At 50.4% G+C, this 14,063-nt stretch overlaps 1 protein-coding gene across 7 annotated transcripts in view; it reads right to left on the reverse strand.

Moving 5' to 3' along the window:
* Window positions 1-3,590: 3,590 nt before the first annotated feature.
* TENM2 (teneurin transmembrane protein 2) overlaps window positions 3,591-14,063 on the reverse strand; it is an 897,969-nt gene continuing 887,496 nt past the window's right edge. For all 7 annotated transcript variants that reach the window (XM_036312664.1, XM_036312661.1, XM_036312660.1 and 4 more), the window contains 2 exons: window positions 7,619-7,749; window positions 3,591-5,832 (listed from right to left, as the gene is read on the reverse strand). In XM_036312664.1, the coding sequence (XP_036168557.1) occupies window positions 5,071-5,832; window positions 7,619-7,749 (893 nt within the window). In that variant the 3' untranslated portion in view covers window positions 3,591-5,070. The remainder of the gene's footprint in view (window positions 5,833-7,618; window positions 7,750-14,063) is intronic.

Consider the following 14,063-nt stretch of genomic DNA (forward strand, 5'->3'; position numbering starts at 1 on the left):
TGGACCATGTTTTATTTACCTGTGTATCCCCTGATTCTGACAGTGCCTGGGACAACACTGTGCTTGGGGACTGTGCCCCAACGGGTGTCCTGCTCAGATGCCAGTCTTCATGGTGCTGAGACACCCAACCTTCCAAAGTCCCCCGTTCTTAGAAGTCCTGAGGCCATGAGCAAGGGTCTCATGCTGAGAGTGCCTGGTCACATCCCCTGGCTGGGGTCGGGGGTAGCACCCTCCCCACACCCTGGATGAAAATGCCTCCCCTATGACGAATGGGTCATGCCTGTTTCCATGTTTAGAAAATCTGGGCTTGGAGCAAAGATCCTATATAATAAAACCCTAATATGCAAATTGACCAAACAGCAGAATGACCCGTCGCTATGCCATGCACTAACCACCAGGGGGGCAGACGCTCAATGCAGGAGCTGCCCCCTGGTGGTCAGTGCGCTCCTATGGCAGCGCTAAGGAGGAGCAAGCCCGGCTTCTGGCTGAGCCCGGCTCATGGCTGGTGAGCGCAGTGGCGGTGGCGGGAGCCTCTTCCACTTCCACAGCAGCACTAAGGACCCCTCGGGGGATGTCTGATTGCCGGCAAGCGGACATCTTCCGAGTGGTCCTCTCCCTCCCTCCCCACCCCCCAAGTGCACTATTGTCGTGCACTGGGCCTCTAGTGAAATAATAAAACCCAGGAATTCTTGAGTACTTACGTGTGTCAATGACATAGGCAGTGTTTCATTGAATCATCCCAGCAGCCCTATCTATCAGGCCTCCCAGGGGGAAACTGAGGCTCACAGATGTTGCGTTGTATGCCAACCTCTTGGCCTCACCAGCATCGTCTCCTCGCCTGCCTGGGCTCAGAGTCCGACTACATTTTCAAGTCTCCCGTGGGGTCGGGGGGTCCATGCAGCCCCTCGGAGTGTGCGGAGGGGTGTGCGTGCACCTTTCCAGGTGGGGCCTGTTAGAAATCGTCACACGTGTGACCTTGGGTCTCTTTTCCCATCAACCAGCAGAATGGAGAGGACGTCAAAGATCCAGAGGGCCTGGATGAAGGCCGGGGCCTTTGTGGACCGAGAAGAAGGCCAAGCCACCGACTGGAGGAGCCCAGGACCTTGGGCAACTGAGCGCAGTAACCAAGTCCCATCTCTGACCCACCGTGGACCCCATATGAATGAGGGTTCAATTTTTTTGTTTGTTAATGTATGTTTGGTTGTCTTGCAAAGCGGCTGCTGCTACTTAGCCTAATGGATACCCTGGGACCTTCCCAGGTCCCCCTGTTCAGTGAGTGTGGAGTTCGGGCCTGTTCCCAGGCGAGCCGACTTCCCAGGGCACCTGTACCCCGTCTTGTCCCCTGTGCTGCCTTCCGGAATTCTATGTCAGTGTGCAAATACTTCTGGAAGTGGTCACTTCATCCTGGGCTCGCCCACAGGCCACTCAGAGATGTCGGCACGGAAGAGAGTTTCAGGTTCTAGTAAAATTCGGGTGACATGACCCTGTGTCAGCTTCGCTAGGCGCCCAGCCCTCTGGGTCTTCCTGCCTGGACTTGGGGCTCAGCTGGCTGCCCCCCTGGCTTCTTGCCTGAGGTCAGCTCCCTACCTTGCTGGGCCCCGTGGTTGCATGTACCCCAGGGAGACAGGACACGGTGGTTAGTGCTCCTTGTAGCTTCCACCAAACCAGGATTTGATCTGGAGGCTGTTCTGTGGGTTCACGTCCACGTGGTCCTGGTGCTCGTCGGGTTAAACAAGGCGGCTGGACCCCAGCACATGGAGGAGCTGTTTCCTGCCTCCTGTTATTTTCCCTGAAGGATAATGGGCCAAACCCTCGGCACTTGGGGTACAGGGTTTGCGTGTGCTTCCGAGGAGGAAGTCTCTGGAACACGTTCAGGCCCCGGTTTGCGTGACCTGTTGGTGATGCTGCCAGGGCGCATGAGCCCACACCTGGTGCAAAGCCTCCCTCTCCCTTTCCTTCCACCCGGGAAACACCCGCCTGGCGAGATGGCCGGGAGGCAGCATGATTTAGGGGCTCAGGGTGAGGGACCACCGCCCTGGAGAAGTTTTGAAATCTGCTTCAATCTGATCCCACCACTTACCAGCTAGGCGCAGTGGTTCTCAACCTTCTGGCCCTTTAAACACAGTTCCTCATGTTGTGACCCAACCATAAAATTATTTTCGTTGCTACTTCGTAATGTTGCTACTGTTATGAATCGTAATGTAAATATCTGATATGCAGGATGGTCTTAGGCGACCCCTGTGAAAGGGTCGTTCGACCGTCAAAGGGGTCGCGACTCACAGGTTGAGAATCGCTGGGCTAGTGGGATGACTGGCCTGTTCCCTCACCTGCGCAGTGAATGCTTTGCAATCTGTCCGCTCAATTCACTCCCATTTCTTCCTCTGTCACCCACAGTGCCTTCACCTGGGGTCAGTGGCTGGCAGCCTCTTCCTTCCTCTCACACAGATGACCACGCCCCTCCCCTGCCTGTCCTCCCGGCACCAGAGCACTTGTTTGTGAAATTAAAATGGCTCCCTCTTGTGTTTGTTTGACAAAATGCAGCCTTCAATCATTGAATCTCCTGACCCAGCCCGAGGTCTCACCACAGGCCCTTTGCATATGCGGCTCCCTGGTCTGGAAGCATGTCCTCCTCTTCCCCTGGTTACCTCCTACTTCACGTTCAGACCTCAGCAACTTCTGTGACACTGCCAGTCTAGCGCACATCCCCACTTATGTGCAGTCACAGCTTTATCAGTCTATCCCTTTCGGCACCAATACCCCTGTCATTTTCTCCACTATTGTCTCTCTGCAACCCTGACCATGAGTTGCACGAGGTGAGGACCTCTGTTTATGTCTATTCACCTCGTTTATCCCCACAACTGAGCACAGGCCCTGGCACGTGGCCAGCTCTCAGTATGATGATGAGTGAATAAAAGGTGAGGATTAAGTGAAAGTATTGTGTGCAGGGCACTTAGCACTGTTCTTGGCATCTATAAATATTAGCTATGAATGATAATATTCTAACTAGGATTGGTGCACAAAAATTCATCTAAATCCTAAGTCCTCTTTTTACTTGGGTTGTCCTAAGTGTGCCCATTTTGAAGTAAATTGACCTAATCTGGAAGAAAATACAAACACATACACCAAGCATGTCAAATTCAAAGGCTAACACTGGCCAAATAAATGAGGCATGCGGCCCGTGGGCTGCGAGTTTGACATGCTTGACATACACACACTCCACACACAGAACTATACAAACACATGCACGTCTCCCAAAATGTGAAGGTGTTTGCGGTCAATTTCCTGCCGACACTTCCCAGAACTAGCAGGGAGAACCCTGGCTTCCCGGGAGGCCTGCAGGGACCCATTTAGCCTGGGTGGGCCTGAGGGTCCTCACTGCCCGTGGGCCCCAGCCCAGACTCTCTGTGTCATGAGAGAAGGGGCTGCAGGTGTAAGGAGAGACCAGTCTAGAATGGAGAGCGGCCTGGGGGCCCTGAGAGACCGCCAGCAAAAACTCCTCCAAAACTTCAACATATCAGCGCATCCATCCCCCTTTCTCCAGCGACTTGTACCGTGCCCTCCCCTCAAAGCAGTTCCACAGAAGACCAGTGTCCACAGGAGTTTTAGAGACTTTATTTATGTATAAACCATTTAAACACTTTGCCATAAATTATCTTTGCCTGTCCCTAGTCTTTGCTTAGCAGCAAATTAAAATTAATATAAAAACTCGATGAACAATTCATACATGTATATTACAAAAAAGTTCCTGTACCAAAGTTCTTATTAGACATTTTTTTGTGTTTTTTTTTTAAACTCTTTTTGTTTGTTTTTTTCCTTGATGGGTTTTCTTTTTTTTTTTTTTTAATTTTTTTTCTTTGTTTTGTTTTCTCTCCTCGTGGTGACTGTCATGTGATTGTCTCAGTTTCTGGACCAAACAAACACACTAAGAATTTTTAAACCGGAAACAGTGATTGTGCCTCGAGGCTAAGGTATGTACAGGGTGATCGGAAGTGGTGCCCGTTAGCAAGAGTGTCACGATGCCACACCTCTACTGCAACTGATAACCCACGAACTACGGAATCTAGACGGACTACACCCTGTGACTGCGGATTACTGTCCACAATGGAGTCTTCAAAGACAAAAGAGTATGAAATCCCCCTGCGGGGACGAGAGCCGCCGTTCTGAATGGAAGGTACACTCTGCGCTCCCATAGGTGAGCTCAGGCCCCACGGTGTCGGGACCTGAGAGTTAAGTGCTGAACGGTATTATTTCGCTTTGACGTTGGATAGGAATTTCCTTTTCCTGCTCCTCCCCCCTCGTGTTTTTTTTTTTTTCCTTTAAATTTTTCTTTAAAAAGTATGTCCAGTGCTCACTCTTTCACGTGTACGCCCCCCTCCCCAGTCGCTACGCACAAATTGCCCCCCCTCCCCCAAGTCATGTTTTAAATGCACCTGTATTGAAACGAAAAAAACGTCGGTAGTAGTTTGTCCATCAAGCAGTCTGATTGGGTCTCCTCAGCTGGCTGGGCCGGGTCAGGGGTTGCCGTCCCGGGGGAGTCTCTGCGTCGCTCACCTGCGAGTCAGTGAGGTAATAGCACAGGAGGCCTGCTCGCCTTCATCGCTTTGTTTTTCAGTCGTGTGTTTGTTTTGCTTTTCGTTTTATTTGCGTGTGTGTGTGTGTGCATGTGTGTGTGTGTGTGTGTGTGTGTGTTTTCTCTTTTGTTCCTTTTGGACATTTTGCGTCTCTTTCCTGTGTAGACCCAGAACAAGTGGGTCGTATGTTAGGGGAACTTGGAACATGGTGTGTGTTCGTTCGTTCATTCGTTCATTCATTCGTTTGTTTTGTGTGTTGTTGTTGTTTTTGTTCTTGTTATTCTCTCGGAATTGTCAGCCGGGCTTTAGTCTGCTTTGGGAGGAGGGACGTCTCACTTGGTCAGTAGCATTGGAACTCAAAAAATGTGAGCTTGCTTGCCACTGGTCCCCAAGGCAGCCCGGCCTCAGTGCCCCTGTTAGGTCTTCATCTCCTTAGGAGAGGAGAGGACAGTTACTCCCGCGGAGCCATCCAGACACAGGATGGCAGCCGGCGATTGTGTTACCTCTTTCCCATCTCGTTCTGTCTTAAGAACTGGATGTTGCTGCTACAGTCTGCGAGCTCTGGGTACTGCTCCACGGGAAGCACGTAGTAGCCCTCGTACCCCTGCACGCGGCCCGCGCTCAGGAGCTGCTGCCGCTCGCCCTCAGTCCACAGGCGGCTCCCCTCGCGCCCGTCCCTGGCCCTCTGCTGCTCCTTGGCCCAGGCGGTGCCCAGGGCCCTCTGTCGGGCCTGGTCCAGCACGCGGGCCTTCTCTTCGTCCAGGGTGTCAGAGGTGAGGCCGTAGCGGATGCTGAGCAGCAGTGTGTTGTACTGGAACTCGACGTTGGTGAACCTTCGAGTCCTGCCGTTGACCAGCAGCGTGGGCTGCGACACGGTCACGTTCACCCCGCTCTCCAGCACCTTGCGGCCGATGGTGGTGCCCAGCGTGACCAGGTCGCCGTCGGCCGCGCCGATCTTCACAAAGTAGTGGGTGTCCTTGCCCTCGATGCTGTAGTGCATTTTGTCCAGGTAGTAGGCGTTGTTCAGCACGGACGCCACCTTGCGGCTGTCCTCGCTGGCGATGCTGGACACGCCCGTGCTCACCCGCCCTTCTTTGATGGCGAACAGGATGCCTTTGCCGATGATGGGCGTGGTGGTGGCAAACCAGTGGCCGGCTTTCTCGCGGATGTTGGCGTGCAGCTTCTTAGAAATGACCTGCCCTTCCAGGGCCAGGAAGGCCTGGTTGTGCCTCTCTGTCGTCTGCTGGACCCCTGTGATGAGCTGCGGGCGTAAGAAAACACGAGAGCTGAGACCGTGGGCACAGGCTGGGAAGCTTGTTACAGAAAGGGAAGAGCTCGGCCTCCCTGCAAGACCGAGGCTTGCGTCTTTGATGACATGCACTGGCTGTTTTTAAAACATGTTTTTATTGATTTCAGAGAGAGGCTGGGAGAGGGAGAGAGATAGAAACACCAACATCGATCGGCTGCCTCCTGCACGCGCCCTATTGGGGATTGAGCCCACAACCAGGGTATGTACCCTGGGCAGGAATCAAGCAGGTGACCTCCTGGTGCAGAGGACGAAGCTCAACCAACTGAGCCACACCGGCTGGGCTCGGCTTACCTTTTGAGACTGGGACAGGCTGGCGGTTTCCAGGGCTCTGGTGGGGTGGCCTGTCCACTGGAACTGTGCCCCTAACTAAAACGACGGTATGGGGGTTTGCCACCTCGCTGGCACCCGCGCCCAGGCCTCCCCACTCGCCTGGTCTGTCCCTTGGAGGAGGAAGAGAGTCGCCGCATTCCGCATTCCGAGGGCTCGGCAGCTGCCTTGCCCACTTCACACCCAGGCTTATGCTGGCCTGAAGGGTGGGGTGTGTGTTTGAGCAGCTGGGAACCTGGCTGCCGTGACCTAGATTGTTTTGAGGCCAATGCCCTGGATATTCATGAACTTCCTTGGGTTAAGACCTTGCTACTCAAAGTATGGTTGGGAGCGGGGGAACCCCTGGGCCCGCCCTGGTAGAAAAAAAACAGAAATCTCAGACCTCATTCAGGAGCCCTCTTCTAACCAGACAGACACCCTGGGTGGTTTGTAGCATATTCATGTCTGAGGTGCACCTGGCTTCGTGGGCCAGAGGTATGGTCCCCGGGCTCTGAGTCATTTGCCTTGGATTTTCGCCCTTTCTCCGCGGAGGGAGGAAATCACCGTTATCGCCTTGGCCTTCCGTTCTCCCCTCACAAATTACAGCTTGTCTCCATTGGTGGTTGGGGGACAGGCTGGGATAATGGAAGAGGCTGTGTTGGGGAGGTAATGGCACTTAGAGAAATGAGAGAAATGATGGCTATTCATCCGCTGAGTGGTCCCCGAGGGGCCGGACGGAGAGAAGGCTATTCTCAATTACCCAGCGGCTCCTCCTCGTCGCTCTCGTTACACAGTCTGGACCGTTCTCCAGCGCAGCTGGGACCTCTCAGGCCTTTATGGTGCTGAGCGCCGGTTCCGTGGCGGGGGCTACGGGACATGCCGCCCATCCCACCTGTCCCCTTGTGGCAGAGCTCGGAGCTGTACCCACGTGGAAAATGACCACCCCTCGGTCATCACCGAAGAACCAAGGACAGATTATGTACTGAAAACTCAATCTGTATACGTTTGGGCCATAAAACTCTGACGTTTTATGCGGGGCATAAAAATATGCTTTAATGGGACAGAAACGGCAAAGCATCGTTTTATGACGTCCCATAAAAGCCGAAAGGTTTATGGTATTACAGGCAGTGCAGATGGTAGGTTGCTGCTAGATTTCTCTGTGCTGTTGTTAATCAAAGAGTCACTCAAGGGTATATACTGAACAGCCCATGATACCACAATTAAGGTCGTAATCGAGGTTCTGAAGAAATGTGTGCTGCGCCAGACAGGTGACAGCATCGACGCTGGCTTTCCTGGGAAGCCACAGCGGTTCATGCATCTTTTATACCCAGCTCCGGTGTTTCCCCCTCTGCCCCCTTGGCTCCCATGCAGTTCTCTTTGCAAAAGGGAATGGTGACAGTCCTTCGTGTTCTTGGCAGGAACCCCCGCTTACCTGTCCATTCTCACTTGCTTGGCTCTCTGACAGTTCATAGGGAGGAGGCACGAAATACATTTTGGCTCTTGGGAAGCCAGGAATTATGTTGCTTAGCTGAAATCCAAACATCACAAGCCAGCTTTTCACATCTATGGTGGAAACAAAAACAAGGGCTTCTGAAATCACCGTGGGTGGGAAGCAATAGGGGATGTTGGAAAGAGAGCAAAATAAAATGGATGGGTGGGTGTGAATCCAACAGGAGAGGGAGGCAGGAGCCCGTGAAGGTCTCCTGGTTCAGACCCAGAGCTTTTTTGCATGGGTTGGAGAAAGAAGATGCCCTCCCACACTTGGTCAGTTGTTAACCCCCCATGTGGTGACGTAGAAGACCAGTGATGGAGCGAGGTAGATCTAGGTTCAAATGCCCTCGCCGTGTGACCTTGGACAAGCTCCTGCCCTTTCTCTACGCTTCAGGCTCCTCAGATGGGACTTGGGTAACCCCTGTGCCGATCTCGTTGGGTTGTTGTGAGGGTTGAAGGAGAAAACCCATGGGAAGGGCTTACCACAGTGCCTGGCATGTGGATTGCTCCACCCAGTCACCCTCCCATTCTCCTGGGCAAGTATTTAAGGGAACATCTATTACAGGCCAGTGGGTGTGTTTAGAAGCTAGAGATACAGTGATCAGCTGGATGGGTAAGTGGTGATCGTGAACACTGCGCAGGACATCTGGGTGGGGTGCTGGCTCGTGATGGAAAGGAGAGTCTGCGAGTGCGTGGGATGCAGAGTCCTCTGGCTCCCGAGCCCCTTGGCTCAGGTGACTACTCTTCAAGGAGAGGCCAAAGAGAGTCCTGTGCGCTCAGAGTAAGACTGCCCTCCTCCCGCTAGAGGGCAAGATCGAGTCTCTCACATTGGGAATCATACCTCCTGCCCCCTGGGTCCTCCCCTCCACTGAACGGTCCGGCTCTCATAGGAAGACTGTGTCCCCCAGAGCACCTGGCCTCCTCCCCCAGTGACCAGTGGAGAGTCCTGGACATCCCTTACCACACTCACAGCCTCACCCACACCATTCGGCACCCCAACATCACGCCTTCTACCCAGCTCACGAAACATGTCCACTGGGCTCTGGAATTCACATCCATCAGCAGCGAAGTCCCCCATGTCATCAACCTCCTTCCAAAGGCTCCTTTCCCTTCCCGCTCTAACTGGAACCATCTCTCCCTCATGGACGCTGGTCTGTGTGCTTCTCCTACAATTGCTGAACCTGAGGTACGAGAGCTCCTTGTTGCAGTCATTACTGACAACAGGACACTCACCTGCATTTCTTTCTTTCTTTTTTTAAAAAAATATATTCTATTGATTTTTTTACAGAGAGAAAGGGAGAGGGATAGAGAATTAGAAACATCGATCAGCTGCTTCCTGCACACCCCCTACTGGGGATGTGCCCGCAGCCAAAATACATGCCCTTGACCGGAATCAAACCGGGGACCCTTCAGTCCTCAGGCCAATGCTCTATCCCAGTGGTTCTCAACCTTCCTAATGCCGTGACCCTTTAATACAGTTCCTCATGTTGCAGTGACACCCAACCATAACATTATTTTTGTTGCTACTTCATAACTGTAATTTTGCTGTTATGAATCATAATGTAAATATCTGATATGCAGGATGCATTTTCATTGTTACAAATTGAACATAATTAAAGCATAGTGATTAATAAAAAAACCAATATGTAATTATATATGTGTTTTCCGATGGTCTTAGGCGACCCCGTGAAAGGATCGTTCGACCCCCAAAGGTATCGCCACCCACAGGTTGAGAACCACTGCTCTATCCACAGAGCCAAATCGGTTAGGGCTCACTGCATTTCTTCATGCTTTTCTTCTCCACCATCATTCTCCATCTCTGTTCCTGAATTCATTTTTAGTGATTTCATTATACAAGCACTTGATCCTTCAACTCCCTGCCCTCTTAGTTCCTTGGTAATCCTTCCTCGCTCATTCTCATCCTCTGGATCTCATCACCAATCATTCTCATCTTCCGTCATGTCATTTTCATGCACATCACCCTGGAACCACTGCCGGGATACTCATTTTTGTAACCTGATATACATACTCCTTGACCCTCTCCCCTCCCTAGGACCTTCAATCCATCCTAACCCTCTTTCCCTCATCCCCAACATCTTGGTCTCTCTGCTTCTCTCACTGAGCACACATCCATGGCCAAGCATTAGACTCATTCCCTTGTGTATAGGCTCAGATTCTCCCCTTTCTCACTTCTTCACACTTGCTTGTTGAAGTCACAGTTTTGGTTAAATTTGAGTCTTTGCTTATTCCATGTTTGGAGCTGTGCAGCTGAATGTGCCTGGAGAAATGAATGTAATCATGCTGACTGTGTCACTTTCAATTCCTGACCACCAACCCTAATTGTGCCTTCAGTGGTTCTCAACCTTCCTAATGCCGTGACCCTTTAATACAGTTCCTCATGTTATGGTGACCCCAACCGTAAAATTATTTTCGTTGCTACTTCACAACTATAATTTTGCTACTGTTAGGAATCGTAATGTAAATATCTGATATGCAGGATGTATTTTCAGGGGTCGCGACCCATAGGTTGAGAACCACTGCTAGTTGCCTGGCCATCTGACTATGTTCCCTTCCTCCACTCAGGCATCCTCCCATTCTCCTGGGTGATTTTACATCTTCTCATCTCTGCTTTCCCTTCCTCCCTCTAGCGGCTGACCGTGTTTCCTATTCTCCTGAGAAAACTGATGCAGCTAGAGGGGAGTTTCCGAAACTCTCTCCCAGCATCCGTGCCCACATTCCCCACCTTCTTCCTGGAGCTGTTTAAGTCAACCCTCCACTTACGCACTAGGTCACATCCTTCCCTGGCCACTCAAGAGCATCACTCCAGCAACTCTCTCCCCCCCATGTCACCAATCTCCTCTTCTTTCAATGGATCAACCTCATCAGCATACAAACATGCTACTAAATGTCCACCCTAAACAATTCCTCCCTTGTCTCTACTTCTCCCTTTAGCCATCACTCGTTTCTTATCCCCCTTTCAAAAAGTTTCTCAAACTTAAAATAATTTTCTATACTCATTGTCTCCCATTCTCTTCCCATTCTCCTTTGAAACCCTCAACCTGCGCTGGCTGGTTTGGCTCAGTGGATAGAGTGTCAGCCTGTAGACTGAAAGAAAGGTCCCAGGTTCAATTCTGGTCAAGGGCATGTGCCTGGGATTGTGGTCTCGGTCCCCAGTAGGGGGCGTGCAAGAGGCAAGCCGATCAATGATTCTCTCTCATCACTGATGTTTCTATCTCTCTCTCCTTCTCCCTTCCTCTCAGAAATCAATAAAAATATATTTAAAAAAGCATTAAAAAAGCAAAAAAAACAAAACAAGCAAACAAACAAACAAAAAAAAGCACAACCTGGGCATGTGCCCTGACTGGGAATCAAACCTAAAACCTTTCAGTGCATGGGACAACACCCAACCAACTGAGTCACATGGGCCAGGGCTTAGCATTCCTTTTTATGGCTAAAGAATATTCCATTGTTTGGATATACTACATTTTGCTTATCCATTCATTAGTTTATGAATATTTGGGTTGTTTATACCCTTTTTCCTTACTATTATGAACAATGGTGCTATGACCACTGGTGCACAGATTTTTGTTGAAAATCTGTTTTTAGTCCCGGACAATTTTTTTTTAAAAATATATTTTATTGATTTTTCACAGAGCGGAAGGGAGAGAGATAGAGAGTCAGAAACATCGATGAGAGAGAAACATCGATCAGCCGCCTCCTGCACATCTCCCAGTGGGGATGTGCCCGCAACCCAGGCACATGCCCTTGACCGGAATCGAACCCGGGACCTTTTAGTCCGCAGGCCGACGCTCTATCCACTGAGCCAAACCGGTTTCGGCATCCCGGACAGTTTTGATCAATGGATAGAGAGTTGGCCCTTGGACTGAAGGGTCATGGGTTCAATTCTTGGTCAAGGTCATGTGCCTTGGTTGCAGGTTCAATCCTTGGCCTGGGGTTGGGGTGCATGCGGGAGGCAACCAATTGATGTCCCTGTCTGTCTCTCTCCCCCTTCTCCCTCCTTTCCACTTTCTCTAAAAATCAAAGGAAAAATATCCTAGAGTGAGGGTTAAAAAAAAAGAAAAAGCCTGTTTTCAGTTTTGTTTTTTTTTAATATGTTTGTATTGATAGGTGCTCAGTAAGTGTCCCTGGAATGAATGAATGAATGAATGAATGAATGAAGTAAACACTGAACAAATGTGGCAAAGGCTTCCCTGACTGGTGTAAGGGTGACAGAGGAGCTAGCTATCCCTGCCTCAGAGCATGCTTGTGAAGGGGCTAGGTCTGCCCCAGGACTGTCATGAGTTAATGCTGACTTTGTTTTTTTTAAAAAATATATTTATTGATTTCAGAGAGGAAGGTAGAGGGAGAGAGAGAGAGAAACATTAATGATGAGAGAGAATCATTGATTGGCTGCCTCCTGCATGCCCCACACTGGGGATTGAGCCCACAACCTGAGCATGTGCCTTGACTGGGAATCAAACCATGACCTCCTGGTTCAGAGGTTGATGCTCAGCCACTGAGCCACACCAGCGGGCTGTTTTCAGTTTTCTTGATCACATACCTAGGTGTGAAATTGCTGGGTCATATAGTTCAATCCTTTACGAATAGATCTAGAGTCTGTGCCACTTCTTGTCATTTTCACCACCTCAACCCTGGCCCATCACCTCTTGCCTGGACTTCTTACTGGCTTCTCTGCTTCCACCTCGGACCCCACATGCCTTATCAGCACAGCAGCCGGAAGGAGCCTTTAAACATGGAGCAGGCCCTGTCATTCCTCTGCTGCGAACATGCCATGCCCTTCCTCCCATTTCTCTCCATGAAAAAGCCCAAGTCCTCCTGATGGTCTCTAAGGAGCCTCGTCCGAGGACTCTCTGGCTTCACCTTCTCCCCTCGCTCCCTCAGCTCCAGCCTCTGCTATGGCTCCATCATGCCAGGTGCACACTCATCTCAGGGCCTGGAATGCGCGCCCTGAAAAGTATCTTCAGGCTCCCTCACCTCTTTCAAGTCTTCTCAGATGCTGCCTTTCCAATAGGGCCAACCCCAACCACCACATTTACCACCTGCCCCCACCCCCAAAAAGTCCCAAGTCTCCTTACTCTGCTCATCCCCTTCGCCCCCCAGTAGTCACATTCCAACATGCTGTATCACTTGCATGTTTATTATACCTATTGGCTCCTGTCAGAATGTAAGCTTCACAAGGGCAGGGAGTAAAAAAAAAAAATCTATTTTAGTCACTGATGTCCCCCCAAGCCCTACAACAATGCTTGGAACAAAATAGGTGCTCAGTAAGTGTCCCTGGAATGAATGAATGAATGAATGAATGAATGAATGAATGAAGTAAACACTGAACAAATGTGGCAAAGGTTTCCCTGACTGGTGTAAGGGTGACAGAGGAGCTAGCTATCCCTGCCTCAGAGCATGCTTGTGAAGGGGCTAGGTCTGCCCCAGGACTGTCATGAGTTAATGCTGACTTTGTTTGTTTTTTTAAAAAAATATATTTTATTGATTTTTTTACAGAGAAGAAGGGAGAGGGATAGAGAGTTAGAAACATCGATGAGAGGGATTGAACAGCTGCTGCCTGCACGCCCCCGACTGGGGATGCGCCCGCAACCAAGGTACATGCCCCTGACCGGAATCGAACCTGGGACCCCTCAGTCCACAGGCCGACGCTCTATCCACTGAGCAAAACCGGTTCGGCATGACTTTGGTACTGAACATACAGGCTTATAAGAACCCTTGAATGGGAGGGAATCTGGGATTCATGATGCATTCATTGGCCTTGGGCACAGACTAGTCCCTTGAGCGACTTGGCAATGACATATTAGCGCTAGCCCATTTAAGAATTATTTAACAATGCAGGCTTGAGATTGCCTTCAAAAGTGTGTCAGCATCCAGCAGAGAGAAGCCTGGCTTTAGTGCAGCAACAATCACATATTGACGAAGCAGCTGTTTTGTGCCGGATGCTGTAGAGCCTGGCTTTCCCAACTGTGGATATTCATTTTTGAATGGCCATTCATTTTTGAATGGCCTCGGCACCATTGTTTGGCCATATCTACCTATCACCTGCGCAGGCATTTACTTCCTGATTTCGGAAAAATAAAGTTTTCTTTTTCACTTAAGCCACTCCATTTTTTCTTGAAGAAAACTCTTAAAATTTTTCAAAAATTATTTTTAAAATGGATTTTTAGAGAGAGAGGATGGGAGGAGAGAGAGAGAATTACTGATGTGAGAGGGAGACAGTGAGTGGTTGCCTCCTGCACACCCACAAACTGACCAACCTAGAATCAAACTGGCAATCTTTCAGTGCACGGGTTGACACCCAACCAACTGAGCCACACGGGCCAGGGCTTCCCTCAGTCCATTTTTAAAGACAGACATTGCTACTA

The sequence above is a fragment of the Myotis myotis genome, unplaced genomic scaffold (assembly GCF_014108235.1).
Source record: "Myotis myotis isolate mMyoMyo1 unplaced genomic scaffold, mMyoMyo1.p scaffold_m19_p_6, whole genome shotgun sequence".
Classification (NCBI taxonomy): Eukaryota; Metazoa; Chordata; class Mammalia; order Chiroptera; family Vespertilionidae; genus Myotis; species Myotis myotis.